The sequence below is a fragment of the Chlorocebus sabaeus genome, chromosome 12, assembly GCF_047675955.1.
Source record: "Chlorocebus sabaeus isolate Y175 chromosome 12, mChlSab1.0.hap1, whole genome shotgun sequence".
In the NCBI taxonomy this organism is placed as follows: domain Eukaryota; kingdom Metazoa; phylum Chordata; class Mammalia; order Primates; family Cercopithecidae; genus Chlorocebus; species Chlorocebus sabaeus.
The window spans coordinates 106,178,997-106,198,498 of record NC_132915.1 but is presented as its reverse complement, the minus strand read 5'-3'; the positions used below and the strand labels follow the sequence as shown (position 1 = coordinate 106,198,498).

General features: G+C 49.0%; 1 protein-coding gene across 1 annotated transcript; it reads right to left on the bottom strand.

Moving 5' to 3' along the window:
* Nucleotides 1–4,874: 4,874 nt before the first annotated feature.
* On the bottom strand, nt 4,875–18,069 carry EXOSC2 (exosome component 2). The gene is made up of 9 exons (XM_008005919.3): nt 17,914–18,069; nt 15,977–16,078; nt 13,944–13,989; nt 13,316–13,405; nt 12,208–12,273; nt 10,703–10,771; nt 9,320–9,496; nt 8,462–8,590; nt 4,875–7,955 (listed from the first exon to the last, which is right to left on the bottom strand). The coding sequence occupies exons 1-9, from the start codon at nt 18,033–18,035 to the stop codon at nt 7,875–7,877; spliced, it is 882 nt and encodes a 293-aa protein (XP_008004110.1). The 5' UTR covers nt 18,036–18,069; the 3' UTR covers nt 4,875–7,874.
* Nucleotides 18,070–19,502: the final 1,433 nt, after the last annotated feature.

The following is a 19,502-nucleotide window of genomic DNA, read 5'->3' as shown; positions in this document are numbered from 1 at the left end:
TGGAAGAAGTCAGGGCATTAGAGGCTCGCGGGAGCCACCTTGGGGGAAGGGGAGACCCCTTGACAGCAGGGAGGGATTTGAATGAGAGGCTCTGTGGCCAAAGTTGGGGCCGGGATCCGGAACAAGGGGCAGCTCGGGGCTGAGGGAGGCTGCCGGGGCGCGGCACGGGCGGCTTACTCCAGGGCGACGCTCTTCCACGCCTCGGAAAACGGGGTGTCCCAAGCTGAGGGAAACAGACCACCCCCAGTGTCCCAAAGCCGGGGTGGAGCTGTAAGGGACGAAGGACTCTCGCGGCCCGGACAGCGGAAGGCGGGCGCCGTGTAGAGGAGGCCCGGCCGCCTCAGCTGCCCCAAGCCCGGGGGTCTCTGCCTGAGACACCCTCTCCCCCGGCCCCGGACGCTGACACCACCACCGCCCTCAGGCAGTCACATCCCCAGAGCTCCGCCGAGGAACCCAGCCGCCCCCCGCCGGTAGGGGCCGTGGACAGCGGAGGGGCTCCTCAGTCGCAGCACCCGGGAACCGGCTCCGGCTCCAGCGCTGCTCAGGCACAGACACCGACCCCCGCGGCCGCCATGATGGATTACGAGCCGCTCCACAACGAGGCCAGGCCCCGCCCTCGGCCCCGCCCACGACGACGTCCGGAGCCCGCCTCAAGGGGACCCGGATGCCCTCAGGGCCGCTTTCCCCGGACACCGCCGCGCGTCCCGGCTCTGGTCGCACTGCCTGCGAAAGCCGGGCCCGGCACGACCTTTTAAATGTGGCTTCTTTGAGCGCAAGGTGAGTGGTAAGGAAGCACCCGCCTCCTCTGTATTGTCATTGGCCTCCGAGAATCCGGGTCGGGCCTCTTTCCTCCGTCCCATTGGCCGATGGGGGCAGTAGGGCTGGATCTCCCAGCCAACCGTGTTCGGCGGAGTCCGCGGTGCATCCCGGGAGTTGTGGTCCCACGGCACCCGCGCGAGTCCTCCCGCACCGAGACTCCTGGCCCGGACCCCGACCGCTGGGCCTCGCCCCGCCCTCCTGGGACCTGGTGGACTCTCGCCGGCCGAGCGTCGGCTGGATCGCGTCTCCCCGGCGCGAGTAGTAAGACCGGGACAAAGCGAGGGAAAAACTGCGGATTGGATTTTCCTGGAACCGGAATCGGATGATTTCCTTCAGTCTCTAAGGGAGAAAATGTGGCTTGCTCCTAGAAGCCAAGGTTTTTGGTGCCTCTCAACCCCTTCACCCTCCAAAAGGCATAAATATTAGAACTAGCGGACGGGGCGCGGTGGCCCACGCCTGTAATCCCAGCACTTTGGGAGGTCGAGGCGGGCGGATCACCTGAGGTTGGGAGTTCGAGACCAGCCTGACCAACATGGAGAAACCCCTTCTCTACTGAAAATACAAAATTAGCCAGGCGTGGTGGTGCATGCCTGTAATACCAGCCTCAGGACGTTGAGGCAGGAGAATTGCTTGAACCCAGGAGGCAGAGGTTGCGGTGAGCTGAGATCACACCATTGCACTCTAGCCTGGGCAACAAGAGCAAAACTCCGTCTCAAAAAAAAACAAAAACAACAACAACAACAAAAACAACTAGCAAGGAAATATACAGAAATAGGGAAAACATCCGACATGTTGCTAATGAATTCAACTATTTATTTGGGCATTAGGAGGCTTACTCATTACAGAAAAGCCATTTGTTGGGTTTGCCAGGCGCTATCAGATGTTTGCCCAGGAACGAATCTTTAAGACTATAAACATTTCACAGGTGAACACGTATTCACATGAAAACATCCTCTATATTAGCCGAGAAAATGCCCAGATGGTTGGGTTTAGCAAGTCTACAGAACCAATGACGTAGATGTGCCACACCCACACCTGATAGAATCCATGTTCTGCCACTAAAAAGCACCTTGGTTCCTATTGGCTCTCCATGTCTCCCCAGAGGGATGCATCTGACAGGAATCCCATTTCTTTCTTTCTTTCTTTTTTTTTTTTTTTTCTCAGACGGAGTTTTGCTCTTGTCACCCAGGCTGGGGTGCAGTAGCAGGATTTCAGCTCACTGCAACCTTCACCTCCCGGGTTCAAGCGATTATCCTGCCTCAGCCTCCCAAGTAGATGGGATTACAGGCACGCACCATCACACGTGCCTAATTTTTGTATTTTTAGTAGAGACGGGGTTTTCCCATGTTGTCCAGGCTGGTCTCGAGCTCCTGACCTCAAGCAATCCACCCACCTCGGCCTCTCAAAGTGGTGGGATTATAGGCGTGAGCCACTGCGCCCGTCCCAAGATCCCATTTCTAAGGAGGGATCTACTTATCAAAGCGCCTACTTTACACCCAGCACTGTTTGCACTTTCTATAAACTGCATTATCTCATGTAATCCTCACTATAGCCTAGTGAGGCATGTAAAACTATTCCCCATAATACAGATGGGGAAACAGAGATGTGACTTACCTACCCAAGGTCACTTGGCCAGTATGTGACAGAGTCACAATTTCATCCCAGACTGACCTTGCTCCAAAACCCAGTTTCCACTGTACCATTCAGTATCAAAAACCTGTTGATCTGAGACCACTGATTTTTCACAAGTTGCTGCTGATACGAGGAACAGCTGCATGATAAGTGTTGTACATTCAGCTATTATATTATTTTAGAAATATTTCCGCTGCATTGAAAGATGACACTTACTTTTGATACTGGTTTCAATAGGAATTAGTTACTTGGAAGGTACTGAATGGAAAACATGAAAAATTGTGCCTAGATTTAGAACTGGAATTTATAAATTCAGATGTGATTTAGTTTAGCTTTGTTCTCTCACAAAATTATCTGGCTGACAATCTTAGTTCTGATCTGTAGTGTCATTCTTCAACTGTCAATGCCCTTGTTCTCCTTTATTTACCCATTATATTTATTTATTATTTACTTATTTATTTTGAGGCAGAGTCTTGCTCTGTTGCCCAGGCTGGAGTGCAGTGACACGATCTCTGCTCATTGCAACCTCCACCACTCAGGCCGAAGCAATTCTCCTGCCTCCCAAGTAGCTGGGATTTCAGGCACACGCCACACACCTGGCTAATTTCTGTATTTCTATAGAGATGGGTTTTCGCCATGTTGGCCAGGCTGGTCTCAAACTCCCGGCCTCAGGTGATCCGCCCTCTTGGCCTCCCAAAGTGCTGGGATTACAGGCGTGAGCCACTGCGCACATTCTTTATTCTTTAGTTTAGCTTAAAATTGAGCAGTCAAATCAGAACCCCTAATTTTTAGACAGAGTCTCACTCGGCCACCTGGGCTCGAGTGCAGTGGCATCATCTCGGCTCATTGCAACCTCCGCCTCTGGGTTCAAGCGATTCTCCTGCCTCAGCCTCCAGAGTAGCTGGGATTACAGGCACCTGCCATTACGCCCAGCTAAGTTTTTGTATTTTTAGTAGAGACAGGGTTTCACCGTGTTGGCCAGGATGCTCTTGAACTCCTGACCTCATGATTCACCCACCTCGGCCTCCCAAAGTGCTGGGAATACAGGCGTGAGCCACTGTGCCCGGCCAATACACATTTTTTTAAACTAACAATTCACAGCCGGGAGCGGTGGCTCACACCTGTAATCCCAGCACTTTGGGAGGTCAAGGCAGGCGGATCACTTGAGGTCAGGAGTTTTGAGACCAGCCTGGCCAACATGGTGAAACCCCTCACTACTAAAAATACAGAAATTAGCCGGGTGTGGTGGCATATGCCTGTAATCCCACCTACTCAGGAGACTGAGGCAGGAGAATTGCTTAAGTCTGGGACGCGGAAGATGCAGTGAGCTGAGATTGTGCCACTGCACTCCAGTCTGGGAGACAGAGTGAGACCATGTCTTGAAATAAATAACAATTCACTTAAGAAGTAGTTATTGAACACCTGTACGTGAAGCACTGCTTTAGGTGCTGAGACACAGTGGTGGGGGAAAAAGCCCACCCTTGCCCTCACAGAACCTACATGGAGGGATGGGCAATAAACAAAATAACCGTCTAAACAAAAGATCAGCCTCAGTGCTGGAATTACATTTCTGGGTCCATAAACTTTCAGTCAGCCCAGCCCATCCTTTAGAGGATGGGACAGACTTATGACACCTCCCTAGAGCTTCAGTCTACACTGATTCACAACTGCAAAGGGGCTTCATCGAGTCCTTTTAATTCTGAGTTCATTTCTTCACTGGTAAATGGAGGTCACAGCTTACTTTACAAGGGTTTTGGGTTTTTTGTTTAATTTGGTTTGTTTGTTTGAAGACAGAGCCTTACTCTGTTGGCCAGGCTGGAGTGTGGTGGAACAATCTCAGCTCACTGCAGCCTCAACTTTCTGGGTTCTGGTGATCCTCTGGCCTCAGCCTCCCAAGTAGCTGGGACTACAGGCACTTGCCAGCACACCTACGATTTTTTTTTTTTTTGTAGAGACAGGGTTAATGAGAATCAAACTAGATCTTGTTTGGTTTTCCACAAAGATTGGGACTGTGCTTGCTGTGAGTCACAGCAGAGGTCAACCGCATTTGATCTGAAGGCCTATCCCTAGTTTTCCACTTTGTCATTTTCTCGTTTTAGGTGAGCCCCATGCCCAATGCCTAGACTCTAATATTTTTTTCTAGAGATGCACTGTACTTTTTATTTTTTGGAGACAGTCTTACTCTGCCTCCTGAGGGATTATAGGCACCCACCACCACGCCCAGCTCATTTTGTATACTTAGTAGAGATGGGGTGTCACCATGTTAGCCAGGCTGATCTCGAACTCCTGACCTCAGGTGATCCACCTGCCTCAGCCTCCCACAGTGCTGGGATTACAGGTGTGAGCCACCGCCCCCAGCTGATGCACTGTACTTTTAAAATCCCTGTATAATACTGTAGAGTGATGCTTTTTTAAAAACCGAGGCACAGTCTCCAGAGGTCCTGAGAACATAAGCCCTGAATGATACTTTTAAGGGCTTAAAAACTAGAATCCAAAGCCTGGCAAATGCCTGACAATCAGAAATAAATATTGCTTGGCTGGGCACGGTGGCTCACACCTGTAATCCCAACACTTTAGGAGGCCAAGGTGGGCAGATCACCTGAGTTCAAGAGTTCCAGACCAGGCTGGCCAGCCTGGCAAAACCCCATCTCTACCAAAAATATAAAAATTCGGCTGGGCGCGGTGGTGGCTCACTCCTGTAATCCCAGCACTTTGGGAGGCCGAGGTGGACAGATCATGAAGTCAGAAGACAGAGACCATCCTAGTTAATACGGTGAAACCTCGTCTCTACTAAACATACAAAAAATTAGCTGGGCGTGGTGGCACATGCCTGTAGTTCCAGCTACTCAAGAGGTCTGAGGCAGAAGAATCGCTTGAACCTGGGAGGCGGAGGTTGCAGTGAGCTGAGATTACACCACTGCACTCCAGCCTGGGTGACAGAGTGAGACTCCATCTCAAGAAAAAAAAAAAAATTAGCCAGGCGTGGTGGTGGGCGCCTGTAGTCCTAGCTATGCAGGAGGCTGAGGCAAGAGTATCACTTGAACCCGGGAGGTGAAGGTTGCAGTGAGCTGACATCCCGTCACTGCACTCCAGCCAGAGGAACAGAGCGAGACTTTGTCTCAAAAAAGAAAAAAGTAATATTGAGTAATATTGTCAAATATTGAATAAATCCCTTCAAGTTCATATATTTTAATTAAAAGTGATTCAGTCAAAGCAACCCCCAAGTTGCTAGAGGGATTCAGTACCCAGGTAAAGATCTCAGTTTATTCCATTTATTGGGAAAAAAAAAAAAAAAAACCTACTGGAATTACACTTAACAATGGCGCCCTCTAGCGGGCCACTGCAAGTAGCTAATCACTAAAGATTGCTTTTAGATCGACTTTTATTAGTTCCACTTAGTAGGTAATCACCGTTCAGTAGATACTGGCTGAACAGCATAGGCTGGCAGGCTGGGGGACACCGAGTGAGGAGGGTAAATAAGCTGACATACGGCCCTGGTGAAAACCAAACCCAGCTACTTGGGAGGCTGAGGCAGGAAGATTGCTTGAGTCCAAGTCTGTAGTGAGCCATGATCATGCCAGTGTACTCCAGCCTGGATTAGAGACCTTTTCTCTTAAAAAGTTAGGGCTCTGTCAGAAGGCATTTTGTCTGCCAAGCCCTTCCTCAGCTGTCCTCAGCTCCTTATTATCACCCAGAACAAAAGAACAGAAAACAATGATGTTAAGACATCTATAGCTGGGCGTGGTGGCTCATGCCTGTAATCCCAGCACTTTGGGAGGCTGAGGCGGGGGTATCACAAGGTCAAGAGATCAAAACCATCCTGGCCAACATGGTAAAACACCATCTCTACTAAAAATACAAAAATTAGCCTGTAATCCCAACTACTTGGGAGGCTGAGGCAGGAGAATCGCTTAAACCCAGGAGGCAGAGGTTGCAGTGAGCCGAGATTGCGCCACTGCACTCCAACCTGGTGACAGAGTGAGTCTCTGTTTCAAAAACAAAAAGACATCTATAAATATCAAAAAATATGCCTGGGTGCGGTGGCTCACGCCTGTAATCCCAACACTTTGGGAGGCTGAGGCCGGTGGATCACGAGGTCAAGAGATCTAGACCAGACTGGGCATGGTGGCTCATGCCTGTAATCCCAGCACTTTGGGAGGCTGAGGTGGTCAGATGACGAGGTCAGGAGATGGAGACCATCCTGGCTAACACGGTGAAACCCCGTCTCTACTAAAAATACAAAAAATTAGCTAGGCATGGTGGCATGCTGAAGAATGTGAGAATTCCTGTGCATTGTTTTTTCTGATGACTATCGAAAAATGGTGCCCTGATGTAGGTTTGGGGGAACATTTTTAAAAAGGGTATTATGGCGTCTTTTTATCCTTTAACCCTGAATTATCCACAAGTTAACGCACTACTACTTCAATTATAGGAGGAAAACAGCTTTGCTTTTCCAGTCTCCATTTTTCTTAGTTTATTTTCATGATTCTCAGAGTACATGGACCCAGAACATTCACCCTATTATGAATAATTCAGCATCTTACAAGTCACCCTCCAAGCAGGACAGATTAAGGCAGCCTGGTATGGACATAATCGCATCTATGGCTATAAGGAATATGCAACAGAAAATCAGATTCCAAGCAAGCAAAAGTCTGCTTGGTTTTGTTTTTTTTTAAACAGAGTCTCGCTCTGTCACCCAGGCTAGAGTGCGGTACGAGATTTCAGCTCACTGCAACCTCTGCCTCCCAGGGTCAAGCGATTCTCCTGCCTCAGCCTCCCGAGTAGCTATGGACTACAGGTGCGCACCACACCTGGCTAATTTTTTGTATTTTTAGTAGAGATGGGGTTCACCATGTTGGCAAGGCTGGTCTCGAACTCCCGACCTCAGGTGATCTGCCCACCTCGGCTTCCCAAAGTGCTGGGATTACAGGCATGAGCCACCGCGTCTGGCCTGCTTGGTTAACTATTCTTCCAACTTTACCAGCTGCATTCTCAGTCATTTAAAGGATATAGGAATGGAGGCCAAAACAGACCATTTGGGGGTCAGGGATGCCATGTTTTCTATTGGGGCAATTTCATGGGGCACTGTGCCTTGTGAATGACAGTGAGTGGAAGACAAAGGATTCTCCGTATTATTCCAGGATGGGAGGCCATTCGACTGGAACACCATGCACTTTGAAAGACCTGAAACTATTCCCTAATGCTGGGACTCAGCCGGCAACCCAAGGGAGCACTGTTCATCTGCCACCCAGGCTTGGTGTTAGGACAGGAGAAAGCAGGCCTGTAGGCTGGAGGCAGTCACAGGGCTGTCAATGCAGACAAAGTAATGACCTCTCGAGTCTTCGCTGAGCCACATATGGGGACCACACATCACAGTCTTCACTCCTGCAAGGTACACAGTCCTGTTCTTCTGGAGCACCTCCTTATCCCTCCTGTTCTAAAAGCCTCTGGCGTGTTTCCATCACAATCTCCTCCATTATTTCTGGCTTTAAGATGTCTTTGATCTGAAAAAGGGGAAAAGGCATTTGTTCAGAAGAGAAACCAACCATAAACAGACCACCAAGCCAATCCAAACATAAATCAAGCCGTTAACATAAACTTTCTGTATTCCTTTCATGTCTCAGAGACTAAGCATTACAAGATATGATCTGCTAAAGCAGTCTGATACATCAGCAAGATTCTCCGGGATGTAGCCGACAAGAACAATTATTCTGACATCCATCCAAAAGCTGGCTGAAATCTGGGATAGGTAAGATGCAGTCTGAGGTTGCTCTCATAAACTAGTCCCACCTGACACCTCCAGCCCCAAAATCCTTAGACTGACACTACGCATTGAGAATACTGCAAGTATCTTAGGGAAAGATCTACCAGACAGTCATTAAGGCTGTTTCAGGCCAGTTCATACTGATGGATGTTTGGAAAGTATTGGGGAGACACGCATATTGTCTCTGCACAAACAACAGAGCAGCTCACAGATCAATGAAGAAGTGAGAGGTCCTGAGGAGAGTACCTGATGTGGAAGGGATGCTTCATAGCAGTAGAGGATGCTAGTATCATACAGCATCATCCTCTGAGTTACCAGCGAGATGACACAGTTCCGAAGCCGGGATATCACCTCTCGATCAGCAAGAGAGACAGGCTATAAGAAGACACAGAGGAGAAGGGAAGGGAAATATAAACAGGACCAGAATACGTGACCAGCCACAGAAAATCACAAATAAATTACTTATGACTCAGAAAATATCACCCTGGAACTCCAAACCAACCAAACAGCTAATTCCAAAGGAGATTAAAAGGAATGGGGCAGGGCACAGTGTCTCATGCCTATAATCCCAGCACTTCGGGAGGCCGAAGCGGGTGGATCACAAGGTCAGAAATTCGAGACCGGCCTGACCAACATGGTGAAACCCCATCTCTACTAAAAATACAAAAATTAGCAGAGCATGGTGGGGCACGCCTGTAATCCCAGCTACTCGGGAGGCTGAGGCAGGAGAATCTCTTGTACTTGGGAGGTGGAGCTTGCAGTGAGCCGAGATGGCGCCACTGCACTCCAGCCTGGGCTACAGAGTGAGACTCCGTCTCAAAACAAAACAAACAAACAGAAAAAAGAATGGCTTCTTCAGTGGCTCTTCGGCTTTACCCTGCAGCTTTGCCATCGCCACCAACAAACATCAAACCATTCACTGAGTTCATCTCCTTAGAAGAGAGAAGATAATATGGGGTTCATGAATACACCTTGATGGAAAGTCAAAGTGACTCAGCCTACAGCAGTAATACAGCTAAAAACAACCAATTTCACTGGCCACAAAAACACAGCAAAGACTGAGTCCCATCCTTCCCACCGACAGTGGCCACAGTGTTTGCTCACCTCCAGGTTTGCAATGAAGCCCCCTGCTTCCTCTTCTTTATGCTCAGGTGTTGGGTAAATCCAGATGAAGCCGTTGTTACCAAGAATCACTGAGGCACCACATGGCAAATCATGGAAGTGGGTCTTCTGCCGTTTCACCAGCGAGGGGGAAACCTGGACCAAAACCCCCTGACCTAGCTAAAGAAATACATCACAGAGCTAGGTCACTGCAGGATCATCAGTGGGATGAATGAAAAGGAGACTACAGAATACACATCCTAAGTATATTCAAATTGGTGTCCTTCCTGTTTACAATTGCTGTCGCCTGTACGCACACCCATAGTACACATTTTTGCAGAGAACACTTGGGGACTCAGAGGCTATTCATACATCCCAGCAGAAGGTGACTTTCAATGCTCTTCTCTGTCATTTCCCTTTAGTCTCCCTTGCACTCTAAGCCAGAACTCACGTGCCAGACATTAGAGAAGCTGAAGCCAATGAGGGAGCTGAAGCCTCCTGCTGGTCCAGTAGCACTGTGTTGTTCCAGGACCCTAGCTCATACCTGAACCCCAAACACTCATCTTGCCTGTGAGATGTGTGCCTCTGGGTAGGTAAGGAGCTGGGTGGAGCTGGGTGCAAATCCACGTCTGGTCCTGGCAGGCCAGCTCAAGTGCATGTCCTGCCAAGGGCGAGTCCACAGGACCCAGGGTTGCGAAAGTCAGCATACTGCAGCAGTCCTCTGCCTACTCCATGTACACGAACGTGGCTGGCTGCAGCCACTCCATTAAGGGAAGAGGTTTTTGTTCCACTCAGAAAATAAAAATGTTCACCCAGATAAAGCTAAGAGACTAGTAAATCCTAATTTGTTTTAGGAAGTATGTTCTCCTTAAAATAATAAATAGCTACAATAATGCAACCTCGTACAAGAAAAGCAGTGAAATTCCATTTACAGGCTCAGATGACAGAGCAAGCTTTGCCAGCAATAACATCCACTGGACTGATTGGACGCTTGTCCAAGGGTTGTTTCCCCAGGCCCAGCCTCCCTTTGTTCCCAGGACCGCCTCAGCCCCGGCCCCAGTGCTGAGCTGCAGCGCCCCCTGGAGGGAGAGAGACAGCTGCACCTCCCAGCCCACAGTTGGAGGGGCTCTTCTGTCCAAAGAGTCAGTCTCCCTGGAGAAAAAGGATAAAACTTGTTCTTTACAAGGCTACTGACCCATGACCCTGTGAACCCTGACCTGTGAACCCTGATGTTATGTTTAAGGAACACGATCAGTTTGTGGGATGCCAACCCCTATTAATGCTTAGCTACTGGGGTTCTTTAGGCCAGAATTCCAGAGCTATAGGGATTCAGAAATAGCCTTGCAATCTCAGTTGGCAAACAGGAACATCAAGAGCCCGACTTACTTTTCCATATTTCAGGCTCCTCGTGTGCAGAGAGACAGCTCCATCAGAGAACACTGCCTGGACCTCAGCCTGGCCAGGGTGATGAAGGAACAAACAGTAGCCTCGGCCACACGCTCTCCTGTCCTCTGCAGCCTCTCTGCCCCTTGACCCCACACCTCCATCTTTTCCTCCCCTCTCCAATGGTCCAGGCTCAACAATCTTAGACAGACCCAGAGGACATCACTGTGACCTCACCTCTCCCCTTGGTTATCATGAATATCTTTTTTTAAAAAATAGAGACAGAAGGCCAGGCGCGGTGGCTCATGCCTGTAATCCCAGCACTTTGGGAGGCTGAGGCGGGTGGATCACCTGAGGTCGAGTTCTAGAGCAGCCTGACCAACATGGAGAAACCCCGTCTCTACTAAAAATACAAAATTAGCTGGGCGTAGTGGCAGGTGCCTGTAATCCCAGCTACTCAGGAGGCTGAGGCAGGAGAATCGCTTGAACCCGGGAGGCAGAGACTGTGGTGAGCCAAGATCACACCATTGCACTCCAGCCTGGGCAACAAGAGCGAAACTCCGTCTCAAAAAAATAAATTAAATTAAATTAAATTAAATTAAATTAAATTAAAGGCCAGGCATGGTGGTTCATGCCTATAATCCCAGCACTTTGGGAGGTCAAGGTGGGCAGATCACCTGAGGTCAGGAGTTCGAGACCAGCCTGGCCAATATGGTGAAACCCCGTCCCTACTAAAAATACAAAAATTACCAGGGCATGGCACACACCTGTAATCCCAGCTACTCGGGAGGCTAAAGCAGAAATGCTTGAATCCGGGAGGCAGAGGTTGCAGTGAGCTGAGATCACGCCACTGCACTCCAGTCTGGGCAACAGAGCAAGACTCCGTCTTAAAAAAAAAAAAAAAAAATTTAAAAAATTACATAAAATAGAGGCAGAGTCTTGCTCTGTCACCCAGGCTGGAAGGCAGTGGTGTGATCAGAGCTCACTGTAGCCTTGAGCTCCTGGGCTCAAGCAACCCTCTGGTCCCAGCCTCCTGAGTAGCTAGGACTACAGGCATGTGCCACCATGCCCGGCTAATTTTTTATTTTTATTTTTTTGTAGAGAGGGGGTCTTGCTATGTTGCCCAGGCTGGTCGTGAACTCTTAGGCTCAAGCAATCCTCCCTCCTTGGCCTTCCAAAGCGCTGGGATTACAGGCATAAGCCACCACATTCGGCCTGTCAATATCTTGATGTGAACAACACCTCTTCCACTCCCTGGGCTAAAAGTTAACATCATGAACAAAAGCCTAAAGCACAGGCTACCATAAGTTACAAGACTCAAAGAAATGACTTAGCAGCAGGTCTGAACAAGAGCTGGGGAGTCGGCCTGAGTTAACAAGACTGAGAAAGGACACAGCAGAGCCCGACACTTGGTCTAACGCTTCTTCCGTGAGAGACATACAATGGAAGGCCCATTTCCCAGCCCCACAGAAAAGCATGAAGAGGCTGCAGTGCAAAGCACAGGATACACTGATGAGGTCCCCTTCCTGTAAGAAACCTCTCATTGCAAGCTCATCTTCTGCAGATCTTCTCCTCTGAAATACACAAAGAAATGACATTACTGAAGCCAGATCCTCAGAAAGGTCTCCATCGCTTCTTTCTCTTTCACTTCCTTTTGAGATTTTTGAGGCCAACCACAATACTCAAACACTGAGAACTATGGCAAAAGTAGGTAACCTGAGCCACTTGAGGGGAATGAGTGATAATCACGACTTTCCATCTCAAGAGACTTTTCCATAGTCCTCTTCTCTTCCTCTTTCCCTCCCTTCTCTGAGGAACATTCAAACCCCTCCCAGTCTCACCCAGCCAACATTCCCACACTCATCTTCCATGACAGCTCTCTGTGGTCCAGCAGGACCAGACTAACTCCTGCTTGGATATATCTCTGCTCACACATTTCCCTTCATCTCAGATTCCCTGAACTAGTTATTTAAAGTCTCTCCATCCTGTCTTTCCTATGAGCTTCTCTCACTGGAATTACCCACTCCTTTTGTATAACCACAGCTTATTTATTCTTCTACTGCCAGATACTGGGTCAGTTATCTTATATCCCCTGCTAGGGAACTCAGTCGTGCTTGGCACTCGGCACAGAGCTTGGCACAGTAAGCCTCTCTGTAAATACATGCTGGACTGAAGATAAAGGTGAACCGTGGTATTTTACAAAAGGCTGTGGCTTAGTTACTATGGCTGTCTGGAATAACCAAATGCCTTTCGATTCACAAAAAACTAATGTAAAGACAGCTTTCCAAGGAACATCTTCACTGTGCAAAGCTGATACGTCCAGAAAAGGAAAACTATTAACAACAAGCATCTAAGAGCTTCTCTCCCCAACTCTCTGTTGGGATCCCACCCCATGGATGTTTCTGATCCTACCATATGCCAACTGCTCCCTCTTTCGGGAGACCTGGACAGGGTGAAAAGTCTACATACACATCCAGACAGCAAACTTCACAGCAGACAAACAGGAGTCAAAGGGGTAACCTCAGTGTAAAGCAAAGTCCTCTGGTGGAACAAAGGGTCCCACAGCTCCCCCCAGCCCACTGGGCTCTAGTCCATGGCCCCAGCTGTAGCCCTTACCAGCTCTCCTCCAGGAAGGTTCATGGACGAGAGCAGCAAGACTGAATCCAGCCTGGAGTTGGTCTCCACCTTCCACCTCTTCTGTTGAACCTATAAGCCAAGTTCCACACCTGGACACATGCTCCAGGGACAGGAGTTCACATCATAAGTAACCAGTAAGGCTGGGTGCGGTGGCTCACGCCTATAATCCCAGCACTTTGGGAGGCCGAGGCGGTGACTTAAGGTCAGGAGTTTGAGACCAGCCTGACCAATATGATGAAACCCCGTCTCTACTAAAAATACAAAAATTAGCCAGGCGTGGTGGCAGGTGCCTGTAATCCCAGCTACTTAGGAGGCTGAGGCAGGAGAATCGTTTGAACCCGGGAGGCGGAGGTTGCAACGAGCCAAGATCACGCCACTGCACTCCAGCCTGGGCAACAGAACAAGACTCCATCTCAAAAAAAGAAAAAGAAAAAGAAAGTAACCAGTAATCCCAAATCGAACAAGCCACATATTTACATCAGAGGCCACACAATAGCCAAATGCAACGAATGCCTTTTTCATGTAACTACAAGTGGAATGACTGTCCCATGAATGAAATCGCCAGCCTGCCTCGACTTTGTAAACACCAATCTGATATCGACATTACCTCTGTGATTCTTCCCACTACAATGTCTCCTACTTCACCAATGTATCTGAAAGATAAAACACAAGGGATTCGTGCATCTGTGAGCAGACTTTCTGACAAGACCACACACCATTTGAGATGTCGGTTCAACAGAGTGAAAGCCTTGAATAGGCATCACATTCAGCAAATTCATGTAACTATATTGTCTGGACTTATTTTCAGAAATTGCTAACTTCAAACATCCCTCCATGTATAAAGTCTCCATTAACTATCCTCAAACAAATCGCTATTCCAAGTAGTTCATTTAGCCAAAAAAAAAAACCCTATTTTGTTCAATTACATGACACTGAAAAACACGGACTATTTTCCCGTGGCACATGGATGAGTTCTGCACCAGCCAAAGGAAGAGAAAGGAAATCTGAGCCAGACGCCAACCGCATGAGTCTGCTCATGTCTCCTCCACTCACTCACTGCCTGCTCCTCTCAAGCCCCTTTGCTAGCTCCTCATCCACAATTCTAATGAGACGTACTCGGTGCTGAGGCCAAGTCCTTAGACCTCTTCGCTTTTCAGCCACTCAATCTAATACCATTAAAATACCACTCTGTGCTGTCACTGTGCCACTCTCCTGAATTCCAAATCCTTCTTAACTGCCAGCTACCCAACTCTGCCATTTAGATGACTAATAGGCATTTTCAAATGTATCACGCCCAAAACTAAGCTTTCTCACAGCCCCCTCCAGTCCTCCATAGCAAACCAAGATAGGGGATGAGTTATCCCCATCTCAGTCAATGGTGACTCCACCTCCAGTTGCTCAGGCCAATAAACCTTGGAGAGTTCTTTGATTCCTCTCTCTCTCTCTCTCACACTTCAGGACAAGTCCAGTAGCAAATGCTGCTGGCTCTACCCTTAAAACATATGCAGGAAATAAAAGGCATCCAAATTGGAAAGGAAGAAGTCAAATTATTTCTATTCACAGTTGACTGGGTCCTATGTACAGTAAAGTCCAAAGAATACAAAACCCAACACCTTTTCATGATTTCAAAAAAACACCCGGAAAATAAAATCTATGTGGATTCCAATCATTCCTCCACCTTCCACTGCTACCACCTTAGTCGAAGCCACCATCACTTCAGATTATGAGTATGATCCCTAATCCACCCCCTAAGCTTGCTCTATCCCCCTTCAATCTTTCATCAGCAGCCACAGTGAGCTTAAAAGTCCAGATCAAGTCCCTCCTCTGCTCCACCCCTTCCAGGGGTTTCCCAGATTACACAAAGTAGAAGCCGAAATGCTTACTCTGGCTACAAGGCAGGCCCATATCTGCCCACCTCAGCTTTCTGCTCACATCTGCCCCTACTCTCTCCCTCACTCACTCTGTCCTAACCTCACTGGCTTGCTTTCTGGGGCTAACCTTCATTGAATGCTTCTAGGTATCAGGCCCTGTGCTAAATACTTTACATGCACCATCTCACTGAATTCTAAAGAAAATCCTAGGCCAGCCGCAGTGGCTCACGTCTGTAATCCAAGCACTTTGGGAGGCCAAGTGGGGGGAAATCTTCTGAGGTCAGCAGTTCGAGATCCGCCTGGCTAACATGGTGAAACCCTGTCTCTACTAAAAGTATAAAAAAACTAGCCAGGCGTGGTGGCGAGTGCCTGTAATCCCAGCTACTTGGGAGGCTGAGGCAGGAGAATCATTTGAACCCGGGAGGCAGAGGTTGCAGCGAGCAGACTGTGCCACTGTACTCCAGCCTGGGCAGCAGAGCGAGACTCCGTCTCAAAAAAAAAAAAAAAAGAAAATCCTGTGAAGTAGGCCATGCTATTATACTCACCCTGCAGAGGAGGTAACCAAGGCTTGGAGTGGTGACATAACATGGGAAAACCTCTGAAGCCTACACTGATCTGCACCACCCCACCTACAGTCATGGTCAAAACCTCAGACTTACAGCATGACAGGACAGGCAGGGGTGGGGTAGGGGATATGGAGGAGGCAGGAAAAGCCTGGTTGTACAACCTGGATGCCTCAAGAAAGGGAATACACACCTTTTGTTCTCACCTGGTTTTCAAAGCTTTCACACAGATCAACTTGTTTACTCTCTCCACAGAGCCAGCAACAGATGCAATGAGCTTCTCTTCTCCCATATACGTTCCGTGGCCCCTGATGCAAGGCAAAGATACAAAGAAAGGATACCAGGGTAACTTGAGGTGACCTCTCTCCTTTCAAGAACAATGTGTTCCTCAAAGCTAACAAGCTCCCCCTGCAAAGCCTGGCTTCTGTGCTGGCTGCTTCCTCTGCCTTCAGTGCTCCTTCTCCAGACTGGCTACTTGGAAATCACTCCTCTCACTCAGGTCTGCTCAGGTGTCACTTTCTCCAGCAGGCCTACCTTGACTGTGCCATTGAAAACACAGCCCACCCCGTTGCCACCACTCCCCCCACATTCCATTGACCCTGCTCCACGTTTTTCCCCACTGCATTATTGCCTAACATTCTCCGTTAGAACTCCACCAGGACAGAGATTTTTCACTCTGCCGTTATATCCCAACTGCACGAAATATAAATATATGTTGAAAGCATTAACGAAAGAATGAATCTTAAGATTTCCTGGCCAGGTGCGGTGGTTCACGCCTATAATCCCAGCACTCTGGGAGGGCGAGGTGGGTGGATCACGAGGTCAAGTGTTTGAGACCAGCCTGACAAACATGGTGAAACCCCGTCTCTACTAAAAATACAAAAATTAGCCGGGTGTGGTGGTGTGCGCCTGGAATCCCAGCTACTTAGGAGGGTGAGGCAGGAGAATTGCTTGAATCCCAGAGGCGGAGGTTGCAGTGAGCCGAGACTGTGTCACTCCAGCCTGGGCGACAAAGTGAGACTCTGTCTCATTAAAAAAAAAAAAAAAAAAAAATTCCTAGGGGCTGGGCATGCCTGTAATCCCAGCACTTTGGGAGGCCAAGGCGGGCAGATCACACTTGAGGTCAGGGGTTCCAGACCAGCCTGGCCAACATGGTGAAACCTCGTCTCTACTAAAAATACAAAAATTAGTTGGGCATGGTGGCAGGTGCCTGTAATCCCAGCTCCTGAGGAGGCTGAGGCAGGAGAATCGCTTGAACCCAGGAGGCAGAGGTTGCAGTGAGCCGAGATCCCACCACTGCTCTCTAGCCTGGGCGACAGAGAGACTCCGTCTCAAAAAAGAAAAAAAAAATTTCCTAGGATCCACTAGCCTTAAACTAACAGGTTAAAGGGCAATGCTATGAATGCCCCTTGTATATATACATGTACAGGAAAAAAAGGTTGAAACGCTAGTGTTATCTATGATGATGATATAATGGCTGGTTTTACTTCTTTTCTTACATAATTATCTCATTTAATCCTCATTACCGTATCATACTGTTATTATCACTATCTTACAGATGAGGAAACTGACTGTGGAGAGGCAATGCCGCTAATAAGATGTGATAGTAGCAGGACTGGAACCCCAACTGTCTGACTCAAGAGCCTGCTCTCTTAACTACAACACACTGTACTGCACCCCTTAGATTCAAAATGTGTATAAATGGGTGCATGCAGCACAATGTAACTGCCCTAAGCTCGAACAATTACGGATTCTAAACTGAAGAGGAGGCGGCCAAGAACACCCACCGTCCCCTCAGAGAGCTGAAAACTGGAAAGAGAGGCTGCGCCTAACTCTCCCCGGTTTTCCAGGTCTCCTACAAAGAAGGTTCAAAGATTTGGACTTCGGGCAGAAGACCCAAAAGTCACAGCCACCAGAGGTCAGGAGTGGAGGGTTTCAGGGAGCTGAGACAAATGCAGAAGGGGACACACAAGCCGCAGGGGACAAGAAGCACGAGGCTCGGAAGCGAGGCGAGTAGGATGCTCAGACGAAGTGCCTGGGGTCCCGCGGGGAGTTAGACACACAGGGATACGAGGCCTGGACCACGTGCAGAGAGCCCTGAAGCCGCTCTGTGAAGCCTCGACTACCTCAAGTCCCCACGTACCGCATGAATCCCGTGTCCGTAGTGATTGTGTCCCCCGGCACCACTAGATGTTTCTTAGTGTCGCGACCCAGTCTCTCGCTAAGAGGCTTGCGAGCCGCTGGAAGCCTCATCTCCATCGCCATCTTGGCGCCAATGAGTTGCGCAGGCGCAGCTCAGTCGAGAGCCGCGATATCCGACTCCGCAACTCCTGGCCGCGTTCGGAGGGGCGGGGAAGGGCGGGGACTCAGAGCAGCTGCCAATGAGAACTCACGGCCTAGAGGCCATGTTTACAATTGGCAACAATAAGGCGAACCCGATGGGAAGGGAGCCGAGCTGCCATGTTTACTATTGGCAAGGGAGCACCCGTGGAATAATACAGTCTCACGTTGTGTGGTGTGTGACTTTTTACCAAAACTGTCTTGTACTCACCATCCCATTTATTGTTTACAAGGGTTAGCGATAATTGAGAAACGGACCTCTGAGTTTCTGTCCAATTCTAAGCTGCTGAAATCTGGTATTTTCTAAAAGAGAGCTCAGGAGGATGGAGAGATGGGATCTACAGAAAACACTATTTGAACAGAGAGAAGAGCCCTTTTCCACACGGTTCCTAGTAGCCCCAGTATTCTACATTGCTGCCTCCCCGTGGGTGCTGGCTCAGCATCATCATCTATACCTCCAAACCGGGCTCCAGATACTTCTCACTTGGTTCTGTTCTTTCATAAAGACTTCTTTAAGCAAGCTAATTTACTCCAATATTTCTTTTGGAAACAAGTTAAAAATCGTCAACAGTATAGGTCAAACCTTGCAAGCCAGGTATATTCGGTAGGGAAGGGAAGTGCACACATAATACGAAGATGGCTTGCATTTAGTTACACAGCGAGTTGAGCGCTCTGTGTGTGCCAGGCGCTGTTCTAAGGATTCAGCAGGGAACAGACAGATGACTCTGTGGGTTTTGCTGGGGCTCCGTTTTAATAGGAGCGTACCCCTCGCCCCTTCTCCCCGTTCCCCACTACCCTCTCCCTCTCCTTGCCCTGCATTCACAACAAACTAATTGGGGATGGTAATTCCCCATGCACAGGGACTCTAAAGAGGATTAAATGAAATCATTTACATCAACTGTGGTCAGAAAAGCAGGTAAACCAAGTCTGCCTCCTGAAGAAAGATCCATCGAACCAATTGTTTTATAAATCTCCAAAGCGACAGCATTTCTTCCACTTAAGCAAGGCGCACGACCACACTTAAGAAAGTCAGCCCTGCCAGGCAGTCCGTGACGTGAATGCTAGTGCCCCAAGGCCCTAGGTAAGTGGGCGGCCAGACCCTCGCCCTCCGCCGTGCTTGGAGGAAGGCGCTAGAGCCCACCCCCTTGGTCCAGTCCTGCCGCGGCCATAAGAGGGCGATGGTGTCCTTTGAGCCCGCGTAGCCCAGCGGCCAGGAGGCCAGGCCCAGCGAGCGGCCCTAGGCGGAGCGAGAGTGTAGACCTGACACCGTCCAAGTTCTTCCCGGGAGCGAGATACGTCGCCTTTACCCCGCGCATTCTCACAGCGTTCACATTCACGGAGCCTGTGACAAGGTTGGCATTGTGGATACCAGTTTATGGAGGAGGCAATCGA

What these genes read in the sequence shown, in the direction of transcription:
- EXOSC2 (XM_008005919.3), bottom strand. Translation starts at nt 18,035, where the DNA reads ATGGCGATGGAGATGAGGCTTCCAGCGGCTCGCAAGCCTCTTAGCGAG. An exon ending in ACCTTCCTGGAGGAGAGCTG is followed by an intron (nt 12,274 to 13,315) that starts GTAAGGGCTACA and finishes TGTGTATTTCAG; the next exon opens with AGGAGAAGATCTGCAGAAGA. An exon ending in AGGAAGGGGACCTCATCAGT is followed by an intron (nt 10,772 to 12,207) that starts GTATCCTGTGCT and finishes CACCCTGGCCAG; the next exon opens with GCTGAGGTCCAGGCAGTGTT.